The 27,803-nt window shown below is 51.0% G+C and overlaps 3 protein-coding genes across 14 annotated transcripts in view; 1 reads left to right on the forward strand and 2 right to left on the reverse strand.

The window, feature by feature from the left end:
- The window catches only part of LOC115601151 (CCR4-NOT transcription complex subunit 1), a 60,401-nt gene extending 48,116 nt beyond the window's left edge, over positions 1 to 12,285 (reverse strand). For all 10 annotated transcript variants that reach the window (XM_030470756.1, XM_030470751.2, XM_030470749.2 and 7 more), the window contains exons 1-4: positions 12,100 to 12,285; positions 5,791 to 6,067; positions 986 to 1,093; positions 156 to 254 (exon numbers count right to left, since the gene is read on the reverse strand). In XM_030470756.1, coding sequence (XP_030326616.1) covers positions 156 to 254; positions 986 to 1,093; positions 5,791 to 5,892 — 309 coding nt within the window. In that variant the 5' untranslated portion in view covers positions 5,893 to 6,067; positions 12,100 to 12,285. The remainder of the gene's footprint in view (positions 1 to 155; positions 255 to 985; positions 1,094 to 5,790; positions 6,068 to 12,099) is intronic.
- A 1,436-nt stretch (positions 12,286 to 13,721) lies between these two features.
- On the reverse strand, positions 13,722 to 19,179 carry USB1 (U6 snRNA biogenesis phosphodiesterase 1). Of its 2 annotated transcripts, none has more exons than XM_030470801.1 (7): positions 18,836 to 19,179; positions 17,760 to 17,911; positions 17,455 to 17,638; positions 16,569 to 16,622; positions 15,708 to 15,813; positions 15,111 to 15,194; positions 13,722 to 14,834 (listed from the first exon to the last, which is right to left on the reverse strand). In XM_030470801.1, exons 1-7 carry the CDS (start codon positions 19,150 to 19,152, stop codon positions 14,730 to 14,732), a joined length of 1,002 nt encoding a protein of 333 aa, XP_030326661.1. In that variant the 5' UTR covers positions 19,153 to 19,179; the 3' UTR covers positions 13,722 to 14,729. The 2 variants fall into 2 exon arrangements, with proteins under 2 accessions (XP_030326661.1, XP_030326662.1); XM_030470802.1 differs by lacking the exon at positions 18,836 to 19,179 and adding an exon at positions 18,012 to 18,251.
- ZNF319 (zinc finger protein 319) lies at positions 18,243 to 27,461 on the forward strand. Of its 2 annotated transcripts, none has more exons than XM_030470788.1 (2): positions 18,243 to 18,945; positions 20,373 to 27,461. In XM_030470788.1, exon 2 carries the CDS (start codon positions 20,727 to 20,729, stop codon positions 22,377 to 22,379), a length of 1,653 nt encoding a protein of 550 aa, XP_030326648.1. In that variant the 5' UTR covers positions 18,243 to 18,945; positions 20,373 to 20,726; the 3' UTR covers positions 22,380 to 27,461. The 2 variants fall into 2 exon arrangements, with proteins under 2 accessions (XP_030326648.1, XP_030326647.1); XM_030470787.1 differs by having other exon boundaries at positions 18,600 to 18,955.
- Positions 27,462 to 27,803: the final 342 nt, after the last annotated feature.

The raw sequence follows: 27,803 nt of genomic DNA on the forward strand, positions 1-27,803 counted from the left end.
TTCTGGGCAAGCTCTATTTTTGAAGACTTCAGTGAAATCAATCTTAGCCATAAAAAAAACACCCAGGAAAAACCCAAGGGAAAACCAGATGGTTTCCTAAAGACCAATTCACTGCAGTTTCTGATACTGGAATCCCCTTCAAGAAGCATACATACCTTCTGATAGTGCAATGGATTGTCAATGGCGTAGGACAGCGTCGAGATGAAATTTGGTTTTGTAATCAGTGATGCACACTCCTGGATCAGAAATTGAGTCTGAAAAGAACAAGATAACTTGAAAACCCCCATACTCTTTCATAACAGGACAATAAAACAAAGACCTAAGCACCTTATCTTTGTTTAGCTTTACTGCACACAGTACTGGGTGAATAGTACTGCACGCAGTAAAGCTAAACAAAGAGAAGGTGCTTAAGTCTTTTTAATCGCCCAAATTCTCACCAACGGTAAACGGTTTCTTTTAATTCCAGTTTTCTTCAGGTTTAGTTTGCTTTTTATTTTAAGACTAAGAAAGTGATCAAACATTCTCTATTGTATGTGCAATGTTTCATTTTCTGCAAGCATCTTCCCACGCTGCAATAGACAATTAAACAATATTTGATTCCCATTTACAAGCTAAAAAGTCTTCGGCAAAATGGCTTAAGGATGAAAACACTCCTGAGAGAACAAACACCAGAAGTGTCAGTTAGTGGATCTGAACAGTTTTAAGAGACAAAGAAAGGCTTTCAAAAGACCACTGTATGTGCTGGAAAACATAACTGTACTGAAGCTATGTAGTTTTCCAGATCAAGCGATTATAAGAGTCAGATACTAACAATGTTATCTTCTGACTTGAGGACCAGCAATATGTGCTTGCAGTTTAAAGGCCATATAGATCAGAAAAGAAGTTGGCTTAAAGCTACTACCTCTGACCTGCCTTTGTGCTTAAATCTTATTGCAGATTTTTAACAACCAAACCTAATAAGCAGATTCCTCAGTGCAAACTGTACCTGATGAAAATCTTTGCCACTGCTTTTACCATCGCCACTGAAATCCACGTGCGAGAATAGGCAGCGTAGTAAATGCCTGTCTGCCTCGGGACCGTGCCTATTCACAATCTGGAAAAGAAAAATCCAAACCATAACTTGGTAGTGAATAGTCATTACAGAGCAAGATCTGGGTCTGATACTGTGAACATCGCAGTACTTCTAGTGGCTAAGTCATCTACAGTTTTAACAAAACTGCTAAGAATGTTCCTTTTTAGTCAGTAACCTTAGAAACCAAGTCATTAACCCCATTTGCAAATGAAAAGTATAAACCAAAAGTTTAAAAAAGGATATAGACACAAGTCATTGACACAGAAAGCCAGGCATTTCATGCGTAGTATTCTTAAAAAGCTAAGTAAAAGGGGTTTTCAAGAAATTTAGAGGAGGATTTCAAGCTCCTCTGCCACCAAAGCAGCCCAGAACCCACACAGTGCCATGGCCTCACTCTTCCCCACAGCTACAGTGCCTAACTGCAGGAGTACAGTCATGGGACAGCCTGCACCTCTGTGCTATGCCTGCGTAGCAGGAATTTATCTCAGAGCCAAGCCACTATAGAGTATTCTTCACAGATCTTGGTGGCAGCTTCCACACTGTCTCCTGATCGTGACTGACTTGACTGTCATTGCTCCAGGATCTTTTTAAGACATAAGGGAGTACTACACAGGCAGTGTTTCCTGCCATCTAAAGAAAAAAGCTCATCTCAAACTTTCTCATTAGCAAGCTTTAAAAATCAAATGCCACAGGCCGAACACCTGCAGCTGAAACCTTTTACCAAGTCTTTTCCCTGTCATTAGAGCTCATTCAACCCGATTCTACACCTCAGCCAGAAAGAGGTGATCTGCATTTCTTCATTTGCAACACCTATCGCTCATCATATCCTAACAACAGTACCACATTTTTGCTAGCATCCCCTGTCATTTGCCTTAAGTTTAACTCTTGGCTACAGACCATCTCATCAACTTTGTCTGCAGTTATCTTCAGGCTGTTCCAGTGCTTATTCACTTCTTTAAATCTCATCTAAAACGACAGCATTACTTGTTTTTAATAAAAACCATACTGGCAGAAATTTGAAATCACAATCACCAGTAGCTTGTCTTTTTTATCCAAATACTACAGCTAACATCAAATCCAACCTTTACTGGCAATTTTTTTGCCATTGCTCCCCAATTTCTAGCTACAGGAGAGACACAACATGTGCCAGCACAAACCAGAAGCTCTATATGTGCTCCGACTGCCTCCACCAAGCCCTCTGCTTTACCCCATCATAAATATCCTGGTTTGGCAGTAGCTTCTTTGTACAAAAAGACAAACAGCATTGCTTTAGACTCTGCTTGCTCCAGCCCTGCTGTTGCTGATTGTTCCCATCACAATTCCTCTACCATTAGGTCGTGGTTTAAGCCCAGTCGGTAACTCAGAACCACGCAGCCGCTTGCTCACTCCCCCCGCTTTTTCCCTCTCCCCCGCTCCCAAAGGGATGGGGAGGAGAATCGAAAGAATGTAAATCCCACACGTTGAGATAAGAACAGTCCAGTATAATACAAAACCACTACTGCTACCACTAATAATAATAATAATAATGGAAATAACAAGGGGAGAGAATATAAAACTAATAAGGGAAAAAGAAAAGAAAACAATAAACCCAAGTCATGCCCAATACAATTGCTCACCACCCACTGACCAACACCCAGCCTGACCCAGCAGCGATGTGGGCCTTCCGGGTAACTCCCCCAGTTTCTACATTGGGTACGACGTGTTGTGGTATGGAATACCCCTTTGGCCAGTTTGGGTCAGGTGTCCTGTCTCTGCTTCCTCCTGGCTTCCTGTGCCCCTCCTCACTGGCAGAGCATGAGACTGAAAAGTCCTTGATCGGGGTAAGCACTACTTAGCAACAACTAAAACATCAGTGTGTTATCAGAGTTGTTCTCAGACTAAAGTTGAAAACACAGCACTGCACCAGCTACTAAGGAGAAAAACAACTGTTACAGCTGAACCCAGGACACATTACCTGACACTATGCTCCCTCTTCCCTCTCAGCCTGCTAATTGCAGTGCCTGCCAACTTTGGTTCTGCTGGAAAAAAAATCCCAAGTTGGATATATCTCTGCTTCCTGACCAGAGGCTTTTGGTACATCGGTCCAGAGTAAAGAGCCCACTCCAGTTATGCTGACAGTACTGCCTCTGAAGGCAGCCATCCCCCATGATTATGTAAGAAGATACTCAGATTGGTGCAAAAGCCAGTAAAACTGAATTGACAGCAAGGTCTACTGGTTAGCTCAGGCTTCAGAAAACAGGCAATTTGTTAAGGCAATCCCAATTAAATACATAGATTTAGACGTGGTAACAAGAGTGGCATGAAGCTGGATCAATCTTCTAGGAAGCTACTTGGTATTACGACCAAAATGAATTCATCAAAGCAGATAGATACAGAAGAAAACTGTATGTACTAAAGCCATCAATGCAACTTTTATTTGAAGGAATATAATCAGAATTATATTCCTTTCTTGCACAGAAGTAACTTCAAAAGGATGATAATTTGAAAATTTAACATATGGGGATGAGGGAAAGAGAAGGCTTGAAGTGCAGCGAAACATCTTTCAACTCTAACTACATCCACATAAAAGCTTTTTCAGGGAACAGGAATGAGAATTGCTAGCTTTCCTGTAGAGAGAGCTGAAAGAATCATAGAATCACAGAGTGGGTTGAGTTGGGAGGGACCTTAAAGCTCACCCAGTTCCAACCCCCTGCCACAGGCAGGGACACCTTCCACTAGACCAGGTTGCTCCAAGCCCCGTCCAACCTGGCCTTGAACACTGCCAAGGATGGGGCAGCCACAGCTTCTCTGGGCAACCTGTGCCAGGGCCTCACCACCCCTCACATGGAAGAACTTCTGCCTAAGAGCTCATCTCAGCCTCCCCTCTGTCAGGTTAAAGCCACTCCCCCTTGTCCTGTCCCTACAGGGCCTTGTCCAAAGCCCCTCTCCAGGTTTCTTGTAGCCCCATTAGGCACTCAAAGCTGCTCTAAGGTGTCCCCAGGGCCTTCTCTTCTGCAGGCTGAACAAGCCCAGCTCTCTCAGCCTGTCTCCAGAGCAGAGGCAGTCTTAAAGCATCGCCTATGTTAAGTGACTACTGAAAGCATGCTGAGGCAGAAATTAGTACCTCAAGCTTTGCCACTGTTATGCTTGAGTGATATATTTAAATGCTCACTTTGGTGAGTGACAAGAACAACTCAAAGCAGTTTTCCACATACACTATGTGCTTAGATATAAGCTTTGTAAAACTGAATGAATTATGCCAAAACTTTACACCAGCGTACTGTGAGACAAAGAGTTAAAGCATGCATATATAACCTCTTCAACTATCTACGGAAAAATTGTACTAGTAACCACTGAAATAAAGTAGTACCAGGAAGCTTAAAAATCTAAAAAAAAAAAAAAAAAAAAAAGGACAAGGGATCACAGAGATTTTTTAAGAGTTTAGTCTTGAAATCCTATATCTGTCTTATAACCAAACATACACAAAAGAGCCATTTCCACAGACCAGTTCCCAGTCTCCCCCCACACCGAGCCTGAGGCCTGCCATGAAGGATAAGGAACAACTGGTCCCATTTTAGAGATCTATATTCCAACTGAATGGCAGATCAACACTATCTTCTCCCAAATCAAAGAAACATTTGTTATTCTTTATGCAAGTGATCCTGACAGACCTGCGAGTCATGCCTCAGTCACACCTTGCTGCACAAATGGCCTGTTGAAACCAAAAGTGATCTCAGGTGAGCTCCCTGCAAGCACTGAACTTGCAAAAGCATGGAAACCTTACGGAGGTTACAAGAAAGGTATTCCATCTCCATGGCTTACCAGATCATTTCAAGCACTGAATACTGCTGAAATCACCTCTTGCCTCAAGGTAATGAATGAATGCACTTTTAAAGAAGTCAGCTGTTACCAGAAATTCTCTCTGCATAAGCCCTCTGGCCTCCTAATCTGATGTAAATCACTGCAGGACTGCACTAGTGTAAGGAAAAAAAAAAAAATTTAACTGGCCCAGCAGGCTGCTGGGAACTGAACTAAACCAGTTTCTAAAACAGGCTCAGTAACATTCACTTCCTCCCAAGCACTCCTCTGTGGATAATGCTTTTCAGTCCATCCTGCTACTCAGAGCTATTTTTAAAAGGGTCAGGTAAACCAGAATTCTTGCCTAGATCTTAAGATATTGGGTTTCAGTCTGCAGTTACCCTACCTGCCTCCTGAAAACCCAGGGCCCAGTCAGCTTGGCTTCACCACCAAGCCATGTTTCATTCAGTGAGATGAGGAACAAAAACCCCCCATGCGATGTAAAGTGAAAGCATTCAGGCATTCAGATGTAGGTATCCATGTACTCATGCTTTCAGTGCAACAACTCTGAACAGTAAATGCATGTTTTCCTCCTTCTCCCAATCAGTGTTCTTTGGAATGTCCAAAAGTTGAAAGATTTCACCTGAAGTAGTTGGGAAAGTTTTGCATACCACTCTCCAAGAGTAGCAGTTAACGCTAACATTCAACTACAAAGTTAACAGTAGTCTCAGCTCTGAGCTGCTGCATTGTATGACCTGCGAGATGAAACCAAAGGGAATATCAGAGACATGAGCTGCAATTCTCAACACTGCAGACAACAGTGCACAGGAATGCACGCAACACCACCACAGAGCACAATCGAAACGAGAAGCGAAACTCCATTTCACACTCCAACTTTCTTCTTTCCAGAGTTTCTTTTGCAGCACCATTAGTCTACTCACATGCTGTATTTCCTGCTGGCTGGCTCGGTAGTTTTTCTTGGTTAAATTGTCCACCAGGTAGCTGATTTGAGACAAGGCCAGCGAGAGCGAGTCAAGATTCATTGCTGGTTGGGGCGGAAGCAGGCGGCCGAGCCCGGCGCAAAATCACCATTATTCCCCTTTAGTCACCTCAGAGACAGGTTAATTTTTTTTCCCCCAATTAGCCTGTATCTGGTTCTGTGTTACTTTCTTCAGCTCTTCTTTCTCAGTTGTCTTCCTCTGTTCTGAAACATGGCACCTGAAAGACATTATTACATTAGATTTAAGTTCTGTAGCAACATCACAGCATTCTCTTTTATTTTTTTGCTTCCAAGCTAACTTGGTAAAACAAGTAAAATAAAGTTTAATAAAGGAATTGGTAATACAGACATGATAGATACAGAAGCCATTTGATATAACTATGTCCACAAGGAAGTACTATCAAGTTTTCACAACACAAGCTTAGTTGTTTCCACACCACCTGACTACATTTATTGGTTTCTGACTTTTGCCAGGCTGCAAGAGCTAATAAACAGCTCTCTCAGAAGAATAACTACCCTTTCAGCACTGGAAGAAAGAAAACCAGGTGCAGAACAAATGAGATACCACACAGCAGCAATCAGGTGCTGTGTCAGAATAATTCAAAGCATCAATCAAGTTTGTAAAAAAAAGAAAAAAAAAGTGCTTTTTAAGCATCTCTGCAATATTTTGCCTTGCCACCATCAAAGTAGTACTGCACTCAGCTGTACACACCAAAACAAGCAATTGTGAATGAGCAACACACGCAGGGAACCACAATAAACTAACCCTCACTTGGGACTTACACCAAAACAGCTTTTCCAGGACAACAGTAGAGCTTGGCAGCTTAATAAATTTCTATGACAACACAAAACTTGGCACTTGACATCTCGCCTGTTAAATTACAGATTGCCAATGCAATAAAATTGCATCCCAGAGCAAGTCCTGCATAACCAACAGTCTGAGGAGTCTCAAAGGAAGCTGTAAGCTGCTCTGAGAAGCAGCACTGTAATTTGTCACAGGTGCGATCAAGATGGAGAGTCACTGTTTTGAATCTCTACTTGATCAAAACACAAAGGTCACTACGCTTCGTGCCAAGAGTCTGAAGATCCCTTTTTCAGGATAAAAATTATTGCTTTAATGTCATGGCTATATAGCTAAAACCACGAGTCCATGATTCCTGCCTCATCATTGAGATGGATCACACAGGTGATGTGTTAACTTGGCACATGGGATGCTTGGGGCACAGGAGTTCAAAGCAACCCCTACAGCAGTGTGGCTTCTGCAAGACCAGAACAGGAGCAGCACCAAGGCAAGCTAAAGAGGCTGTGCTGGATAGAACTAGAACTCTTCCCGCCCCTTTTCCCTTTACACAAAGGTTTTCACTCCCTCACACTTAGAACTAAAGCTTATTTAACATCTGCCTACACTTTAAAACATCAGGAGCAGCAAATCCTATCACAGGCAGTGAAGACTATTCTGCTCTTTTGCGAAGTTTATTAGCTTAAATAAAAACATGGGTAAAATAGTTGTAAGGGAAGTCAAATCATCAACCAACTTCCAGGCTTTCATCATGCCACAGAAAACCCTGTGTGCTCTTAGAAGCCACGTAAGATCCTGCTTGCACAGGAAAACTTGCATCTCATGAAAAAGACATTTTCAAGAGGGAATATTAAAAGCATTCTTCAATGACAAGGCAGTTATGCTCTGAAAGAATTTAAGGGCATGTTTAAAACTGCAGCAAGAATCACAGAAAACTTCCATTTCACTGTTGTACCTCTGACAAGCTGTAATTCATTACCTTTATACACGGGTTTAAAAGCCCACTGACTGTGAAACAGCTTTGTAGGAAGGAGGAGAGGCACAAAAGTTAACAAGATTTCTCAGCAGCACAGTACCTGGTTGTTGGGTTTTTTTTGGTTTTGGTTTGGTTTTTTTTAAATAACTCTATTCCTCCCTGGAATAATCCAGAAAGTGTCACTAGGCTTGGCAAATGCACACCTTCCAAGATGTTCTTACTGGCAAGGTTTAACATACCAGACCAATCTAAAGCTGCTGAAAAGCAGTTGTTAAAAATGAAGCAGACAGACCACCATGCCACAGTATTTGCACCTATCAAAGCCACCACAAGCAGCTAGTGAGGGGAATTCAGACCCTATGGGAGCACCAAATTTCAGCAGCCAGCCTGAAGAACTCAGGACAAAATTTGGCCATTTCTAGGCAGTAACAGAAGTTTCAGAGTGTGTCTTGCAGGCCTCTAGGAAGAAACCCATTCCTCCAGGTATTGTTTCTCAGCACAGTAATCACACCTGATACAAACAGCACAGTAATCACACCTACTCCACCCAAAAATCAAGTTTTTAGGTGTTACAACCTTTGAGTTAGGCTCAGTCATAAATGGGATCCTCCCTGCTGCCACACAGACATCAATCATTCCACCCCCTATCAGCATCGCTGTTTTCTCCCAAGACAAGCAGGAGTACCATCTCAACATGCTTTAACTGCATGGAAGCAGGACACCAATAGTTCACCACTTTCAAACTACAAAATCTGGCAGTGCCATTGGACAACCCAAGCTGGAGTCAAAATGGGATCTTCCCTTTCAAGGAAGCAGAACAAGAGCCTGAGCAGACACTAAAACTCCAGGACAGAAAACAACAGCTGAAGGAAGCAGCTTCCTATTTATATTCTAAATATATAGTTTGCACTGTATGTATCCTGATACACATCAAAACTTGACAGTTCTCAAGAACTAAACAGCATTTCCAAGATTCAAACAGTGCAACATAACTTACAACAGTATATGATACCAGAGTAATTCAGGGAGCCCTGCCAGGAAAGCAGAAGTGCACAGGTACCTCTCATGTCATTCAATGCGAGGCTAAAATTCAATTATTACAGCACTGATTAAACAAGCTATGAATGCTATGCAAAGCAGACTTTTATTTTTAGATGCATATATTCTTAGTGAGAATTAATCTCCCTCCACTGGCCTCAACAATTCAAGCAGCTTCCAATCCATGGGACAAACCTGCCATTTTCCTAGGTTGAGAAAAGGCAGTCCTCAGCCAGAGAGTTCACCACAAAAATGTAGATTTGCTGACAAAATCAGCTACTTTCAACTACAGATGCTGTGATACAGCCATGGAATAAGCTAGCACGGGACTCAGAAGCTCTTACAATATTACCATTTTATATTGTGCAATACAGCTGACTTGTAAGACACAGAAAATATTTACCAAAATCTACGCTATTACACAGCCTGAAAGCTTTCTAAGGAAATCGACAAGCCATCAGCAAAACATTTGGCATCTATTTCAGTAGATTCTTTTCAACAGCAGAGTTCTGTTGAGTTATTAGAACATAATAAATATGATACATTTTTAGGCAAGAATACAAAAATCACAAAATAGAAAGGGCCAACATGTAACCAGCAGTCAGGTCTGACAAAAACACTCTACTAACCCAAAGGAGAGCACTAGCAGTAACTAAGCCTTGCTGCTGAAGACAACAAACCTGAAGTCTTCCAGAAACTCAGAAACAGCCTTACAAACAAAGTAATTTCAAGATCACTTCAAGCTGAGTTTTGGATGTTTTGAGTATCTTACAGAGGTAAGTAACTACTCCCACTGGCTTTCAAGAGGCATGAACATTTTAGGCCATGTGTACTGCATGTGGAGGCACAGAGTGACAGACACAGATACATGTTTGCCAATTAGATTCTAAACTCCTGTCAAAATCATCGTATGAAACATGCTCCAAAAGCCACTGCTAAACCTGTTCTGCCAAACAGGGTCTCTTACCCACTTCTCAAAACCATGCACAAACAGAACTCATGGAAAAGCAGCACACCTCTGGGAAGCCCCATGTGAGAAGCTCTCCAAAGGGGAAAGGTAAGCAGCCTTACTGTATAAAGAGAACATCATACTCCCTCAATTTAGGGAACTATTGCAAAGGAGCTATTTCTAACAATACAGCATCTGTTGCTATTTCTAGCTTTGAAATAAGCAACGCCATTTTACTGGGCAGCGTGTCCTGAACTGGAGGACAGCCTTGAGAAGCATTCTTTCCATGGGGTCTGCAGGAAATCATACCATAGTTAAGTTAGATTTCAGGATGTCCATTTTGAAATCTACAGAAAGAAAAACCTTACAGTGTAAGTCACACGAACAGTAAAATAAGCTCCTGAATAATTTGATTGGTTCAAATTTAGGAGTTTACATGTGGAAAAGCCATCTGAACATTCCATGTACTGGAAAACTGCACATAACTCCAGTCAATTGGAAGCCACGATGATGATTAAACTCAGTAACTTTAGTTTACAGAGAGCAGGTGAACTGAGCATGTATGTTTGTTCCCATACACTGAGGCCACTTAAGTTCCAGGTTTGGAATCTACCCCAAATAAATCAGGCATGCACCAATCATGACATGGCTGCTTCAGGCATGTTCGCATCTTAAGCTAGGACTGTTTACACAGAAAAATAACCCAATAAACTCTCAGTCCCCACTTTCCCTTCAGTCAAATGCTGCAGGATAAAGTTTCCATGGAGGGAAGTGAAGGAAATTTAGGGACCTGTTCTCAAAGGATTGGTGTGGCTGTCCCATCCAAAACGTGTTTTAGAAGAGTTAAAAGTGATGTCAAAAGGCAAAGGAGACTGGCAGTATTCATATAGCAGAGGTAGTTATAAAACAAAAGAGAAATCTGGCTAAAACAGTGCTGTCCTCAACCATGGCACAAGGATAAGAATTCCCAGCACAATTCAGCAATGACCCATCACAGGGACACAAAACTTCAATGTCCACTTTTCTTAAGTTACCTTTGCACAACTTGTGCTCCACTTACTCAACTGAACACCACCAGCAGCCACTTCAGCACCAACGAAAATGAATATCTAGGATCAACACGCTAGAAGTATAAACAGGATTAGGTATGTCTCTAAAGAGCAGAGATAAGTAGATACAATCCTAGAATGGTTTGGTTTGGAAGGGACCTAAAAGCTCATCCAGTTTCAACTCCCTTGCAGCTTGCTATGAGTTTGGTTTGGAGACACCAAGGCAAATAGCATCAACAATTAGCTGCAAACTTGAAAAGCATAAATGCAGAAATACTCAAGGCAATAACAAGTCCAGAAAGGACAAAAAAGTCAACTACCAACTAGCTTATAGAATGGTCACGTCACCTGGACTCCTCCTGCCTGTAATTTTAGTTGATGCCAATGTAGTTACCTTAGAAACAGGAAACACTTAAGTTGTGTGCACTTGGAATGACTTGTCAGGTGTCATACCTGTTTTGTTACCTGCTTAAAATAATAGTTCCACTGAGAACAGAAGCCACCCTTTCTTCCAACAAGTGGATTCAGAAGCAGTCTAAGCTCATGATGAACCCACAGACTAAAGGTTGTATTTCTTCATTTTATCTCACTTCTGCTGTAGAAACAGTCCAAACTGTTTGTGGTTTGCTGAAATTAAACTATGACTGTCCAGTCCTACTATAAAGGCAGTATAAAGGGAACATGGTACTACCCCAGGTCAGGGAACTATTGCAAAGGAGCTATTTCTAACAATACAACATCTGCTGCTGTTTCTAGTTTCAAAATAAGCGAGGCCATTTTACTGGGCAGCGTGTCCTGAACTGGAGGACAGCCTTGAGAAGCATTCCTCCGACGAGGTCTGCAGGAAAGTTCGGTCACCCGGTTATTTACTACAGGCCGCTTTTTACAGGCTCCTGGTTTTCGCTGGGTAAGTGACAACAACGCTGATCTCCTCAAGAGGCCGCCGAGTCGGGCTCAGGCAGGGGCAGCATCGGCCCCTTCCCGACTCTCCGGAGCTCCGCTTCCCACGGTCAACGCTACGAAAGCAGGCGCGGAACAGAAAGGAAACCAGCTCCACAGCGGAGAAGCTCGGTGCCAGCCGGCACAGACCAGCGTGCGGCCTGCACCCACGGACCCGCCAACGCCGGCGGCTCCCGCCCCGGGCCGAGGCACGGCCCGTCAAAGTTGCTCGGCTGCTCCTCCCGCCGACCGGACGCGGGCTGAGGGAGCGGGCAGAGGGCCGGGAGCGGCGCGGGCCGAGCCGCAGGCGTCCCGCGGGCTGCCCCGCTCACCCTCCGAAGCCGGCGGGGCCGGGCGCGCTCCTTCTGCCGGCCCCGCCGCGGCCTACACCGCCACCCCTACGGCCGGACCGGGACCGCGGCCCCCGCTGTCCCGCCCCCACGCGGCCCACCAGCGTGCCGTGAGCCGGGGCAGCGCTGTGCCCAGCGCACAGCGCTCACCTCAGGGTCCGGGGCGGGCTGCGGCCGATCGCGCTTTTATCCTCTCACCTCCGCCGTTTCGCTACAAAATGGCGGACGGGGTCGCGCGCTCACGTCGCGGCCTTTCCCCTCCCCCGTCCCCTCGCTGCACGCCAGCAGGGGGGGGGGGGGCACACGGGCGGGGGAACAGCGGAGTGGGGTGGGGGGGCGGGGCTTCCCGCCGACCTTCCCTCCCCAGCTGTGGTGGCGCTCCACCAATCAAAGCACGGAGCCGAGAAAGACCTTGCCAATTCTGACCAATCATCGAGGAACGACCTCTGAGGAGTTCCTCCTGCGGCCCGCCCCCCGCCTTAGCCACGCCCCCATCCGGCGCCAGCGCCCTGCTCCCATTGGCCAGAGAGCTCCCGGAGTCCTTCCTACTCTTGTAACCAATCAGCGCTTCTCGTCTCGCGCATGCGCACAAGCAGCCAACCCGGGCTGGGGCGGGGCGGGAAGGGGAAGTGGCGGGGAGTGCCAAAGGGCGCGCGGAGTCGGGGGGGGGGGAGAGCGGGGGTGGCTCTGCTGGAATGGTGCGGTCCGGGCCGCGCCGTCCCCCGGCGGTGGTACGGCCCCGGGCATCGCGCCCCGGCCGCGCCGCTTTGGTAGCGCCGCAGGCGCTGCAACTCCAAAAGATGGCGGTGCATCCCTGGGCCGGGCCCTTCCGTTCGCCCAGTGCCGGTCCCGCAGGAGCGCCTGCGGACACTCGGCCCCCCGCCCCAGGGCTGGTGTCCCCACCCCGGCGCTTCAGAGCAGCTCCTTCCGGGCCGACTCAGTCACCTTCCAGCCCTGGGGGACAACACCGGCACCCCGGGGAGCTCCTCCGGGTACGAGGGTACCCGGCCCGTGACAAGGCACTGAGGAAGGGCCTCAGCTCTGGCAGGGACCCCTTCCCAGCTGCCATGGGGTCAGCACTGACGGACCCCCGGTACTGCAACATCCACCCCGAAGCTCAGGAAGCCAGGGTGGAGGTTTGGGACACAGCTTCATCCCAACCTCAGGACAGGCTGAGAACACTGAGGCTGTTCAGCCTGGAGAAGGGAAGCTGTGTGGAGACCTCAGAGCAGCCTTCCAGTATCTGCAGGGGGCCTACAAGGATGCCGGAGAGGGACTCTTCATCAGGGACTGTAGTGATAGGACAAGGGGTGATGGGTTTAAACTGAAACAGGGGAGATTTAGGTTAGATACAAGGAAGTTCTTCCCTGTGAGGGTGGTGAGGCACTGGCACAGGTTGCCCAGAGAAGCTGTGGCTGCCCCATCCCTGGCAGTGTTCAAAGCCAGGTTGGACACAGGGGCTTAGAGCAACCTGGTCTAGTGGAAGGTGTCCCTGCCCGTGGCAGGGGGCTGGAACTGGATGAGCTTTATGGTCCCTTTCAACCAAAACCAGTCTGGGATTCCATGATTTGATGATTTTGAAAACCAGCTACTGCATGGGTGTTGGCAGACACTTGACCTGTGCCGAGATGCTCCCATGGCCGCAAAGCCCCTGGCTCCCTTGTGTGCAAGCACCAAGCCCACAGAAGCATTTGCAGCCATCGCCATATCTGAAGTCTGCAGGAGTTGGGTGTGTCTGAAAGGGAACATCTGAAATACACCACAGAAATAGGTTTATGACACGAGACAGACTTTTACTGCTCACAAGTTCTGAAGTCTTTCATCAGACAGATGAGGAATGAAAGATTCAGGGCAGCACATTGGGATCCTGTTCCAAGTACCTCAGGGGCTGCAGCTGACTGCCCACAGGAACAAAAGGATTAAAAAGGAGCTTCTCCCAAGGGACAAAGTCCAGCCTCCCATCCCCATGGTCATCGTGGCCCCGGGGGTGCTGCTCCCACCAGGAAAAAGCATGGAGCCTGGGCAGGAGCTTCCACCCCATGACCACATGGCAGCAAGCCTCTCTGGAGAAGCAGCCCACTGAAGTCCTGGGCTTATAGGACTCACCCTCTTAAACCAAAGCTCTTCTTTTAGACTAAGCCTGGAGCACCGAAACACAAGGAATTCCCAATGTCTCCCCTCCAGATTTAATCTCTGCTTTTTGGCAAAAGGATCAGATACTGAAATTTCTCTGTAGAGGCAGCAGCAGTGGGAGAGGGACACAGAACACAACCCAGGAACTTGTCCAAGCTGGCTTACAGTAGGGAGATGCTCAGCTGAGAGAGTCCAGCTCCATGTCCTTGCCTCTTGCTACTCAAAGCATACTCAGAGCCTCCTGGCGATGTGGCAGTGCTATTTCCAACAGTGCAAGACACTCTCCCTTTAGCAACAGCTTCCCACGCTATCTTCTTCCTCCTTCCCACAAGGCATCTATGACTTTTATAGAGATTTTTTCTCTTTTTTTGTAAAATTGGCAAAACTAGCAACCGTGGGATGGCTGGAACCACCAGTGCTGATTGCAGCACATACAGCAGCGAGGGTGTAACCTGCTACAAACACACAGTTCTTAGCCAGCAACTCAGACTTGGAAGTAGCCTGACTGGAGGCCCAGAGATGCTCAGCAGGCAAGAAGAACGTGGGAAGTGTGTGAGAGCACGCACAGCTCTGAGCTGCACTGCAGAGCTGTCCTTGGTTAAACATCAGGCTCTTCAGGACTCTGACATGCACAGCCCTAAGGCCCCCTACCTCAAGGGGAAGGAGAAGTACTTGTTCCCTGACTTGCAGTGGATTTGCTCCCACTGGACACGCAGCAGGAGTGCTGAGTCCTCAAACTCATCCACGATGTCCTGGAAAACAGATGCAGGAATCAGTACAAGGAGGGTGCGTCTGCCAGAGGACAGAGTCGGCAGCTCCCTCTCTGAATCAAGTCAGAGATGAGGCCATTTGTGGCCGGAAGCCTCTGACTTCCCTCTAGAGGGTGACTTAACTTAATTGCCCCCAAAAGCTATATGAGTTCTTCCAACCCAGTGAAGTTTGTCTTGCTCAGTGAAGAGAGCTCCTCTGCCCTTGGCTGGATAGCAGCCCTGCTCTTCCCCTGTTCTTCACGCTGTGCGGGGCCATACCTGGAGCTCCTGCAGGCACTGCCCTTCCAGCCTGTCCGACAGGTCCCCGACACACCATGCCAAGCTGATGTGGAACGACGGGTCCTGAAAGCAAAACAGAGATCGGATTGTGAGGGGTGAAGGAGGCTCTGCTCAACGCATGGAGCCACGGTGGGAGATCTGGCGTGATGCTGTCCTGCCCGGGATCGCACAGGCAGGAGGATCCTGAAGCTGGGAGCCCCCTCTGCCAGCTCAACAATTGCAGAGCTGATGTGGACAGTGCATGAGGTGAATTAAGTCCTGGACTCCCCCAGCTCAGCCTTTCTAGGCACCAGTGGGCAAGGCTGATTCTTTCTGTGTCAGCGATTGCACAGAGACCCTCCTATGGCCAGGGATGGAGCATTTACCACTTCTTTGCATGCCCTGCGCCAGTGCCTCACCCACCACCCTCACAGTAAAGATCATGTTCAGTGTGTGAGGTATGAACAGTCCAGAGAAGACCATTTCAGTGTGTAACCTCCCTGTGCCTCCTTATCTGAAGTGAACTTTTCAAGGACCTCTCGCTGGAAACCAGCTGGCATGTCCAGACCGGCAGGGAAGAACTGGGAGACGCCTCACCTTGTAGAATGTGGGAAGGTCAAATTCCTCCAGAACTCTGTCTACCTCCGAGACCAGCTCCAGCAGCTGGAAATGCCCAGCGGTGACCTCCAAGCCAATAAAGGTCCTAGAAGGTGGCAAGGAGAGACAGCAAGCACAAAACCTCATTTTCCAGGCAAAGGACGCATTCTATGGAAATTCCAGCAGAGAATGGGCCTGGGCAGGAGCTGCCGTCAAAAAGCAGAAGATGCTGGAGGGGTTTTACAGTGGAGAGGAAGCAGGGAACGGGAAGTACCAAGCAGGAGAGATGAGAGAGATACCTCCTCAAGAGGGCTGTCTGGATGATGCTTTCTAGACTCCAGGAGGCTAGGGCAAGACTAAGGATCCACTTCTTCACGCCCGTGACTATCATGGGCTGCCATTCCCACTGGATTCAGCAACTTCTCACAATTTAATCACCTTTGCTTTGACATTTAAACTACTTAATTGCATTCAGTCGGAATCAGGCTTCTGAGCTGACACCCACAAGAATTAGCACTCTCTGAGACATTTCACTCCAGCTCTTGAAAGACCTGCACTACAATTTCACCACCGGCACTGCTGCCAGAAGGTGCAGCCCTAGCTCTACCTGCCCCAGGCTGCAGGTTCACCCACTGCTGATGTGACCAAAGGCTGGCAGAGAACCAGCCCTAGAGCTAAACGTTTGTGCAAGTGGCTGGGGAAAGGGGTGAGATGTCTGGAGATGAGGTGATCCTGCACTGCCCTGTCACACGGCTCAGCTAGGTCACTGTGGGACAGGCAGGGTGATGCCTCCCATCCACCCAGCACCTTGCTCAGCCTCCTCCCCAGGCAGGCAGGGAGGTTGCTCCGCTGCTCACTCACCTCGTCTTGTTCTGGTTGGTGTAAACCTTCACTTGGTCAGCTACACAAAAGAACCTGAAATAAGGAAGAACCTATTTCAGCTGGTGGGAGAAAAAAAGAGAGGAGAAAAAAAAAAAAAAGGAAGGGGGAAAAAAAAAAGGGGGGGAAGAGATGGGAAAAAAAGAGGGAGAATAAAAGAGAAAAAAGAAAGGGGGGGAAGAGGGGGAAAAAGGGGAAAAAAAGAGGGGGGGAGAAAAGGAGAGAGGAAAAAAAGGGTGGGGGAAAAAATTGGGGAAAAAGTAAAGAGGAGGAAAAAAGAGGGGGGAAGAGGGAAAAAATGAGGGGGAAAAAGAAGTGTTAAAAAATAGAAAAATAGTGGAATAAAAGGGGGGGGAAGATGTAGGGAAAAAAGGGGGAAAGGGGGAGGAAAAAGGGGAGGGAAGAAATGAGAGAAAAAAACGGGAAAAAGAAAAAAGAAGGGGAAAAAAGAGGGGAAAAAAGGAGGGGAAAAAAAGAGTGGGGAAAAAGAGAAAAATAAAAGGGGGTTGGGGGGGAAGGGAGGGAGAGCGAAGAGAAGAGAGAGAAAAAAAACCTGCGGAGGGGACAGGATTTCTACCGAGCTGTGGAAAGATAAAGGCAAATGTGTGCCCCACTGGGACCGAATCGGTGCAGCCAGAACCTTCCTGGGCTCGGGCTAACCCCCCCGGTTTGCAGCTCTGCGGAGCCGCTGGAATGACCCGTGCGGCAGAGCACGGCACAGCACTGCCGCTGCCCGGAGAGCCCAGACCCGACCGCGCTGCCCGATCCCGCCGAGAGCTCCGCAGCGATCGCCACCGGGGAGGCCTGCGGGTGCTGCTGGACCCGAGCGAGGTGTGCGCGGGAAGGAGCGGCCCCTCAGGGCCCGTACCTGTGGAAGGCGGCCAGGCGCGCCCTGAGGCCGCGCACGAAGGGCTGTATCCAGTGGTAGCGCAGCACCACGCACTGCGAGAGGCTGAGGTGGAACTCCTCCATCGCCGACAGCGACGGGACGTGGCTGCGGGCGCGGTACACCAGCAGCTCCAGCAGCTCCAGGAACTCCTCCCGCACCCTGTCTGCGGGCAGCGCGCTCACACGGGCTGTCCCCGTCCCCACCACCACCACCACCCTCCCCGGGGCTCCCGTCCTCGCCGGACACCGGCTGCCCCCGGCGCTCACGGGGCCGCCATCACCTACAGGGCAGGTAGACATGGGTAGCCCAGTTGCCCCGCTCGTGGGGGAAGCTACGGACGCGGCCGCCGTGCCGGGAGCTGTCGTCGGTAACGGCCTCCTCCGGCTCCGGATCGCCCGGCAGGTCCGCGGGCAGGGGCAGGCGGTGCCGCACGGCGCTGCAGGACAAGGAGGATGAGGGTGAAGATGAGGAAGGCTGCGCGTCCTCACCCGGCCCCGCTCGCTCCCACCGTCCTGGGCCCGTCCCGTCGCACCCACCTGGCCCGGGAAGGCCGCTGCTCGCCGCCGCCCCGGTGCCCTCCTTCCTCCTCCCGCTCCTCCTCCGAGCTGCTGTACTCCACCAGCGCGGCCCTCATGCCCCTGCCGGGCCCTTCCGGGTCGCTGCTGCCGGTGACCCCCCTCCCGGTGCCGGTGCCCCGGTGCCGGCGGAGGCGCTGCTGTCGGCGCGGCCCAGCAGAGGGCAGCCTTCGCCGCTCGCCCCGCCTCCTCCGCCGCCGCCGCGGCCGGCCCGGCCCGCTCCAATCGCGCCCTCCTTCCCCCCGCGGCCGCCGCCCGCCCGCCTGCGGCACCGGCGCCGCCTTCTCTTCTTCTCACCCTCCCTCCCGGCTCCCGCCGCCACGCCGGCGCGGGGCTTGGGCGGAGCGTGCAGGCCGCGGCCCCGCCGGTGGCGAGCGGGCTGACAGGGGCCTCCCGGCCGCCAGAGGCTGGGGGCTCGGCCGCCGCCGCCACCCTTTGTGTGGGCCTCGCCGGGGCGGGCAGGAACCCCCTACCCCAGCCCAGCGCGGGGCCTCTAGCAGCGCGGCGGCGGGGCAGGCCCCGGGGCACCGTCAGCGCGCCGGTGCGCAGGCCGGCGGGGCCGCGGGAGCCGTCCCATGGGGAGAGGCGAGCGGCGGGACGGGCCTGGCCGCGGGCTGCGGCGGCGGCCGCTGGCCTCCGAGCTCCCCGGCCGCCCCCGCGGCCCCCGGGCCCGCCGCGCCGCTCCCTGAGGCGGCCTCGGCCTTGGCCCGGCGGTGGGAGGCCGAGCGGGCCGCACCATGCCGGAGCAGGCCGTGCAGCGGGCCGCTGCTCCAGTTTGAAAGTACCTCTGCGCTCCCGTCTGCTCTCCTGGAATGGTTGTCGCTTCCCACCTCCCACGGAGGGATGAGTTAGGCTCGGAGCTGGCGCCAGCTCGGGTACCCGTGCAGAGCCCTCGGTAAGCCACGGTTGGTATTCCTCGTTCTTCCTTTCCTCCATGGGTCTGGGATGCTCCTGCCGTGGTTAATACTGCCCGAGGGGGAGGGCGGCAGCCGGGCTGAAGTTCCGTATCCATCTCCTGAAGCTCCGTGCTGGGGATTGCCGGTGCCAGCCCATGTCGACAGGCAAGGCGAGCTGTGTAGGAGAAAGAGAGGAGGTCTTGCATTCTGGCAGGGTGGTGATGGGACCTTTTGGCATTTTACTGCCCAAAATTGTGCTGGCAGTCAAAATAATGCGGTGTCCCCACAGGCACAAACTGCCCAAGCTGTAGGGAACCATCCAGCCTCAGCTGAGGGCTGGGGGAGGTGGGAAGTGGGTTTCTCTGGTGCTCATTATCGCTCGGTTTTAAACACAACAAACACCTTCCTGGAACACCCAGGTTTTACATACCCTGGGTGGGGGCAGGCAGATTGACCCATTCCTGTCTGTGCTCTGATGGGGGTTAGGGGCTCATGGCCCAGGCTGCCTCTTGCTAAAGCCTGGACCCTTCCTCTGTCTTGAGATGTGTTGCTTCTGCTGCTCACTGGTGGGTTTTACTCTTCTCTTAAGTTTATACCAGTTTTTTCTGGACATCTCTAGCAAGACTGGAACTTTTTAGTGAGCTGTGATACTCTGCAGTAAGACCAGGCAGCAGCTCTGGTGTAGGTTGTTCAGCTTCCATGTACTTCTGTTCCATGGTTTGGTAGGAGATTCAGCTGAGCTAGTGCTTTAACACTTCTTTTATCTTCACAGCAGGTGCTGTACATGATACCTGTGGGTTCTGTGTTTTGTAGATAGGATAACGTAGGCAATCCTTCACCCTGGTTCTGGCTTTTTCTAGTCTACAAGCGCTGCCCAGAGAGAGCAGGCAAAATCTCTTACATACATCCCTTGGGTAATGTGCCTGATAACCGAGTGGCAGGAGGAGCAGAACTGCCTCACAGGGGTGTTTCAGCTGCGGTGGGATCAGCTTGGGATCTGCCTTGATGTCTATAAAATGTGATCTGGTAGCTTTTTGATTGCACAGCATTTGGTGTACCTCAACCTGTGCAGAGACTGGAGTTCTCAGCCCGTGCCCCCAGTGGGGCCGGGAGATCCAGTGACTGACAGCATCCGGGGTAGTGGCTTTGCTGACTTGGACCGGGGCAGTTGTGCTGCCTCTCATGAGAGCACATGGCTCAAACAGATGCCTGGCTGTGTGTGGGCAGAGCCTGACTCTCCCCAGGTCCAGTCATCCTTTCCCAGCAGTAAGGGGGGCCCTGGTTCTGGTCAGCTCCTCCAAACTTGCCTCCTGACAGCTTTGCAGGGACACAGGAGAGTTTTCAAAGCAAACTGTGGGAGGAGGTTGGCTGGAGAGTTGCCCGTCTTTCTTCCAAGACCTGACATGAGCTGTCCTCTTCCTGACAGAGAGCTGTTCCCTGGGCTGTTTCCCTCACCCTTCCCAAATGTGAGCGCATCGCAGCCAGCACAGAGAAGGACCTCCTCTTGTCTTGCTTCTGCCTCCTGTTCTTTTGTTGGAAAAAGCCAAATCAGATCAGTCCACAAAGAACTTGCGCTGCTCCAAGTGGGAGGCTCTGGAATCTCAGTCACTTCTTTGCTTCACTGGATCCTGGCTGTCGGCTGGATCTTCTGTCCTTGACTTCAGCAGATCCGCTACGAGGAATCAGGATCTTGGATACTTTCAATTTTTGTTTTTGCTTGAACCTTCTCCACCAAGAAGCTGAAGCTGTCCCTGCTGAAATCCCGTGCTTTTCCCCAAGCATGTCAGAAAGTTGGCAGCAGCAACAGCAGCAACCACCGCAGCCACCGCAGCAGCACCACGCTGGGGCAGCCGCCCTCACAGAGCACTCCATCCCGCCCAGCACTGACAGCTCCTTGGGCTGTGCTGTCTATGGCATTCTGCTCCAGCCAGACCCTGGTCTGCAGCACGCTCAGCACGCCTCCCTCCAGGTTGGAGACCTGTCCCACAAATGTGGGGTGTGTGGCCACGACCTCACTCACCTCTCCAACCCGCATGAGCACCAGTGCTTGCCAGGCCATGATCGCTCTTTCCAGTGTACCCAGTGCCTGAAGGTCTTCCACCAGGCCACTGACCTCCTCGAACACCAGTGCATCCAGGTGGAGCAGAAGCCCTTTGTGTGCGGTGTCTGCAAGATGGGCTTCTCCCTCCTGACCTCGCTGGCGCAGCACCACAATGTCCACAACAGCAATGCCATGAAGTGCTCTATCTGTGAGAAAACCTACAAGCCCCCCGAGGCAGAGCATCTGCAGCCTCTCGACACCTCGGAGAAGCCCTACAGCTGCTCCATCTGTCAGAAAACCTTCAAGCACCTCTCGGAGCTGTCTCGGCACGAGCGCATCCACACAGGCGAGAAGCCCTACAAGTGCACACTGTGCGACAAGAGCTTCAGCCAGTCATCCCACCTGGTGCACCACAAGCGGACGCACAGCTCGGAGCGGCCCTACAAGTGCACAGTGTGTGAGAAGACCTTCAAGCACCGCTCCCACCTGGTGCGCCACATGTACGCACACTCCGGAGAGCACCTCTTCAAGTGCAACGTCTGCGAGCTGCACTTCAAGGAGTCATCGCAGCTGCTGCAGCACCCCTGCACGCCCATCGGGGAGCGGCCCTTCCGCTGTGGTGAGTGCCAGAAGGCTTTCAAGCGCCCGTCCGACCTGCGGCAGCATGAGCGCACGCACAGCGAGGAGCGGCCCTTCAAATGTGACCTGTGCCAGATGAGCTTCAAGCAGCAGTACGCGCTGATGCGCCACCGCCGCACGCACAAGGCTGAGGAGCTCTTCAAGTGCAACCTGTGCGAGAAGGGCTTTGTGCAGCCCTCGCACTTGGTGTACCACCAGCATGTGCACGGCATAGAAAACCTCTTCAAGTGCAACGTGTGCCAGAAGGGCTTCAACCAGTCCTCGGAGCTGCTGCGGCACAAGTGCGTGCAGAACGCGGAGCGTCCCTTCAAGTGTGGCATATGCAACAAGTCCTACAAGCGGGCCTCAGCGCTGCAGAAGCACCAGCTGGCCCACTGCTCTGAGAAGCCCCTCAAGTGCACGCTCTGCGAGAGACGTTTCTTCTCCTCCTCCGAGTTTGTGCAGCACTGCTGCGACCCAGCCCGCGAGAAGCCCCTCAAGTGCCCTGACTGTGACAAACGGTTCAAGTACGCCTCGGACCTGCAGCGCCACCGGCGTGTGCACACCGGCGAGAAGCCCTACAAGTGCCCCTCCTGTGAGAAGGCCTTCAAGCAGCGCGAGCACCTCAACAAGCACCACAGCGTGCATGCTCGGGAGCAGCAGTACAAGTGCATGTGGTGTGGGGAGCGGTTCCTGGACTTGGGCCTGCTGCAGGAGCACAGCGTCCAGCACACAGCCGAGGGCGCCTACCAGGTGGCTGCCTGCCTGTCATGAGTCTCCCACCCCTCGGTGGCTTGCAGCTCGCATGTGACGCTCCGGAGCCTCGGCCTCCCCTTCCCTCTTCTCGGTTGTAAAAAGAGTTTGGGGGTAGGGAGGGCAGGCAGGTAAACTTTCCTCTGGCCTCTGTGGTTGATACACCACTTGTATTACAGGGGTGACGGACGATGTGAAAAGGTTGAAGGGGTGGAGAGGAAAGGAAGGGAGGTGGGGAGGCTAAGTGACGCCTCTAGTTGCCTAGTTCACGCTGTACCTGCAGTTCCAGTGCTGGGAGCTCAGCTGTGGGCAGCAGCCTTTCGCATGCGGCCTTTTTTCTGTGCCCTGCCTGGTGGGGTCAGTGCAGAGGGCTGGGTGACTCTTCCTGAGAGGGCTTTTAGGAGAAGGGCAGAGAGAGCCAGCCCTCCCTTCTCCTGGGCTGCGCTGCTCAGCAAGAAAGTAGCACGTTTCCGTTGCTGGGATCTTCCACCTTTCTTGGTCCAAGCTCAGTTGCAAGGACCGCTTCAGTTTGTTAGTGTTGATTGACTGCCCTGACCTCCCCTGCTCTCCCTCTTTCTAGAGTGTAGAAAGGGAAAAGCCATGGGGCTGCACAGCTCCAAAAAGCACTTTGGCATTGCTGCTTTTGCAGTCGCTGGCTGTCATACCCTGCAAGGGTCCTGGGCGAGCCTGCCTGTCCCTGCCAGCAGCACGAGGAGGAGTAGCAAGCGCTGTGCCACTACTGGAGAACGTGGCAAGGAGGGTCTCCTTGACCTGCTCCCGACCAAGAGCCTGCTTCCTGAGGGACCCAGCTCTCCTGACAAGACTCCCTCCCAGCCCCTGGGCCCCTTTGCACTGCTTGGGCTGTTAGCATCCCTCCAGGGGCATCAGGCAAAGGGCCCTCCTGGCAGTTCGAACACTATAGGTTGAGAGAATACTACTAATAACCTGCAGTTTGAGAAGTGTTACCCTTGCCAACAGGAGCCCATGCTGCCAGGAGCTTGGTGGCTGATTTGCTGGGGGGAACCAGAGCAAGCCAGGAGCATCCATCCTGGCCTGCAGGCTGGGCTCTACAGGGAGGGGAAGGTCAGCAGTGGGTAAAGGAGGAGTGCATTTTTCCCCTCTTGCGGGAGTCCTGTTTTACCCCTTTACTCTTTCTTTACCTCTTCTGTATTTTTAAGGTTTTGCACAGTTCTTGTAAACATCACTTACAAATAAATTTCCCCTAGCAAGGTTGATGCAGCCTCAGGTGTTTTCCTCTGCAGGAATTTGCTGGCTTCTCATGACCGAGAGACCTGTTACATGCCAGTTAGATGCCTTGGAGATTGAAGGTGTGCTCACTGGGTTGCCCATCAGCCTTTTGCTCTCTGTCTTTGGAGACATTAAGATGTTAAACATCCATCTGTGGGGATACTCAAGCCCTTGCTGGATGTGGTCCTGGATGACCTGCTGTAGCTGACCTTGTGAGAGCAGGTTGGACAAGATGATTCCCCGAGGTCCCTGCCAGCCTCAGCTCTTCTGTGCTGTTGGCTGTCCCTTGTGTGAGGTAGGAATATTGTGATGAGCGGTAATTAGTGAGCAGCAGCCAGTAATGTGCTGCATGTGCTGCACAGGTGATGAGAACAAGGTTAATAAATGTTGTCCACAGCAAATATAGGCAGATGAACCTTGAAGAAGGCTGGGCAGTACCTGCTTTGCTGGTTGGGGATGCTCATCTAAAAGGTGGAAAAGGACTTCTATTTCAAGGATGGTGAGGGGGGACGGGGACAATTCAGTAATAGGTCTGATCCTGGGGCTCAGTCTTCTTCATCTGCAGCTTTAAGTAGATTAAAGCAGACCTTGCTCTGTGCTGCCCAAGGAAGAGGGACCGATGGTTATCTTCATGCTGCCTCAAAGATGTGGAACTTCCTACTGAGTTTTCTGTCTGTGTTTCTATTTCCTTTTTTCTTGTTTTGTTTTGCCTTTTTTTTTTAAAAGCAGTTTGTTAATATTCATTAAAAATACTGTATAGTTTAACTTGATGTCATACTGCATCTTTTAAACAACAACAAAAAAGTGATACCTTGTTTTTTTAAAGATCTCTTTGGTTCTAGATAGCTGGTTTTTGCTGTTTAATATGTAGCAAGTTCAATGTATGCTTTACTGTAGGAGTAAAAATTACTCCAAGGAAGGCTAATCCTGTCTTTACAGAAGGGCTTGGTGATGACCAAGGGTGTGAGTATGGACCAGGGCCAGCTGGGGAGCATGACACCCATCTGAGCCCCTGCTCTGATCCTGCCCAGGGTCCACATGGCTGCCACAAGTCCCACAGAGCCAGGGGTTCTGCAGCAGCCAGGATCAGTGCTCAGAGCTGGAGGTTGCAGAGAAGCTCATCTTTAGTAGGAGCAGGGTGTGAAATGGAGGGTGCTGAAGCCCCCAGGGGCTTTTGTGGCTCTATTTTTTTCCAGTGTAGCTGCTGGCTAGAGGAGGAGGTTGGAGGAATTGTTGGCATGGCCCCTGCGTGGCTGTGTCCTGTTCTCTTCCTTCCCCAGGTCCCCAGTGGCTGCCTGAGTGGCTGGACAGCCTCAGGTGCTTGGGGCAGAGGCGGGTGGCAGTGTGCCCCAGGCACAGCTCTGCACCATGCGCTGGCCACCGAGCTGCTGGATCACATCCCCTTGGTATCCCTGGGCACAGGGACTGTAGAGGAGTATTTGTTTCCCTCAAGCTGCACAGCTGGGAAAGCCTTTGGTGTCCCAACAAGGAGCTCCAGCTCTGCTTAGGATGTGGGGCCCCATGCCTGGGAGAGAGGGGATGCTGTAGGGAGCTTGGTGGGGACAGGCCCAGGTCCAGGTCATCAGCCAGTACTTGCAGGCTGCTGCTTCCAGGTTCAAAAACACCTGGGTGCAGCATTAAAGCATCATTAAGTAGGACTGGCTGTGGTTACTCTCTTGTTTGCTGCCCAAATCCAGTACAAGCCCATGTTGGCTTCTGCCGCCAGATCTTGATACTTGCAGGTGGAGGACCCATGCGGAGCGGGCTGCTGAGTGGCCACCAAGAGCCTCAGGGGTGTTTTTATAGGGAGGTTGTATAGTTGGAAGCAGCAGGTAGATCTCTGCTGCTGTGCCTTTGGGTCCTGTTTTGACCTGAGAGATAATGGAATTGGCCAGAGGCACATGGGTGTCGGGAGGGTGGTGCTGGGTGGGGAAGCAGGGGCTGTCTGGGGGCCCACCACCAAGGGCTCTGCTAACTGCTGATGTTTCCTTTTCAAACCAAAGAGCAGTTGTGGCCAAAGCCTCTTGTGAGTAAAAGATGTTCCTACTCTGTACATGTGTTGCACTTTGCGTCTGACATTTATTTCAAGAGAATTTCAAGCTTCTTCATGCTGCCTCCGCTTGGCCTCTGGCATCACTCACTGCCTCACAGCACCCAAGAGGGTCACGGTGCAGGAGCTAGTGTTACGTGTGTCTTCAAGAACTGGTGACCAGACCTGAGGATGCTCTGTAGGACAGTGCAAGCACAGGATGCTGCTGGGAAGGGTTCAGCTGGCCAGAGGCTGTGTGGATGTTGTCCAGGAGATAAGCCCTGCTCTCTAGGACTGCTGTTCTTCTGTCTTCTTGGGTCCAGGGAGAAAGTAGACTGTTAGCTGGGCTTTTTGTTGATGTTCACTTCTTCTTAGCCTACCTACAGGATGCCTTTAGCTATGTCTCAGCCTCTTCCCCTCCACAGCTATTTTGCTTGTACGTTTGTAAGATAAGATCTTCTTGGTTTCTTCACCCTTTGTTCAATTCTTTATTTGTAAGCAGCAGTTTGGTTTTCATCCATTTTTTTCCCATTTTGATTACGAGGTCTCTTCCCCCTTTCACACCCCAAATTCACTTTGCCCTGCTCCAAATTCCTCTCCCAGCCAAACCATGATGATAAGGTCAGGTGTTGAGGGCACCAGTCTTGCTGGAATGCAATAGGTGCTTCTGGTCCTTCTCCCCATGTGGCTGTCCATCCCACTGGGCACAGGCTATGCCTTTGGCTTAGCAGCTTGGCTTGGCCACATCGTGCCCATGGTGCAGCTCTGCTCTGGTGCGTGAGCCTGAGCCAGAGCAGGGCTGTAGGAAACAGGCGCTGGGGTGAGAGTGGCCATTTCCATGGTGGGTCCCTTTGCCACATCTCCAGGGCTGGGCATTAAGTCAGTGAAGGGCTGTCAGACGTTCCTGGGGAGAAGTCATGGTACTGGGGGGGGTAAGGAGGTCGGACCACTCAGTTCCCTTGGGAATGCCTGTGGAGCAGCTGTGGGCATCAGGCAGGCAGTGGAGCTTAGTTGGCCATGGCGTGGGCACCCCTAGGACCACAGGTATCCCAGGTGGCCCTGACAGCTCTCTGGGGACCACGTGCCATCTGTGCCATCTGGGTGGGAAGATGTGCACGCTCTGGTCTTGGGGCCCATGCGATGGAGTGGGGGGCGAGAGAGAAAGAGAAGGCGTCCTCTCACAGTGGTTTGGGACCACATCTGGGTGCTCCAGCCTGGCTGTGCACTGTTAGGAGGGAGGAGAGCACTTTCTACACTTCCCTTGGGTATTTACCATCAAATCAAGACTGCAGCCAGAGCCTGGCTATTAGTATGAAGTAAAAAACCCACTTGTTCAGTTTGACTGTTCCTCCCTTGGGTGGCAAATACACCTGTGGAAAGTTCCTGCACACATGATGCTGAGATGCAGTAACGGCCGCTGCAAGGGCCGGGGCCAGCAGCTGCCTCTGCTGCTTCCTGGGCATGAAGAAGCTGCTGTCACAGCATGCCTGGGGCGCTCAGTGGGAGAGCAGCACAGCAGGAGGGAGCTGGACCACGGGCTTATCTCCATATCCTCTGGGCCATGGATCTGAGGGATTCCATGGCTGTGAGGTTTTCGGTTATCCTGACCTGTGCTCATGCTGCTGGCAGAGTTTCCCGGGGCCATGGGGAGTTGCGGCCAAGGATGCTGAGGTTTGTGTGGCTTGCAGTGCCTTTAACACTGCTCTCCGTGTGTTTCTAAGATGATAATCCATGTATGTGTGTATATATACTGTATTAACACATCCTGCTCTTCTGTGTGAGTGTCAAATGGGTTTGCTTTACTAATAAATTTATAGTTATTTATACATTCCTGTGGGTGTGTAAGATTTCTGGAGCGGAGCCTCCTCTGTCTTTGTGTTCTGTCTGGCTCCACTTTATATATTTTTTTTTTTTTTCATGTTTTCTTTCTTTCTTTCCACTGAACTTTTTCTGATGGAGAAACAATGGTTCATCCACTTGGTAACCAAAACTCAAGACATGGGGTACAGGCAGACTCCCGTGGCTGAAAGCAAAGGCAAGCAGAGTCTGCAGTGTGGTATTCATAGAATCACAGACTGGGTTGGCTGGAAAGGGACCTTAAAGCTCATCCAGTTCCAACCCCCTGCCATGGGCAGGGACACCTTCCACCAGCCCCTTGCTAGGGGTGG

Source organism: Strigops habroptila, chromosome Z (assembly GCF_004027225.2).
Source record: "Strigops habroptila isolate Jane chromosome Z, bStrHab1.2.pri, whole genome shotgun sequence".
In the NCBI taxonomy this organism is placed as follows: Eukaryota; Metazoa; Chordata; class Aves; order Psittaciformes; family Psittacidae; genus Strigops; species Strigops habroptila.

What these genes read in the sequence shown, in the direction of transcription:
- USB1 (XM_030470801.1), bottom strand. Translation starts at nt 19,152, where the DNA reads ATGCAAGACCTCCTCTCTTTCTCCTACACAGCTCGCCTTGCCTGTCGA. An exon ending in TACCCATGTCTACCTGCCCT is followed by an intron (nt 17,639 to 17,759) that starts GTAGGTGATGGC and finishes CGCTGCCCGCAG; the next exon opens with ACAGGGTGCGGGAGGAGTTC. An exon ending in ACCAACCAGAACAAGACGAG is followed by an intron (nt 15,814 to 16,568) that starts GTGAGTGAGCAG and finishes GCCACCTTCTAG; the next exon opens with GACCTTTATTGGCTTGGAGG.
- ZNF319 (XM_030470788.1), top strand. Translation starts at nt 20,727, where the DNA reads ATGTCAGAAAGTTGGCAGCAGCAACAGCAGCAACCACCGCAGCCACCG.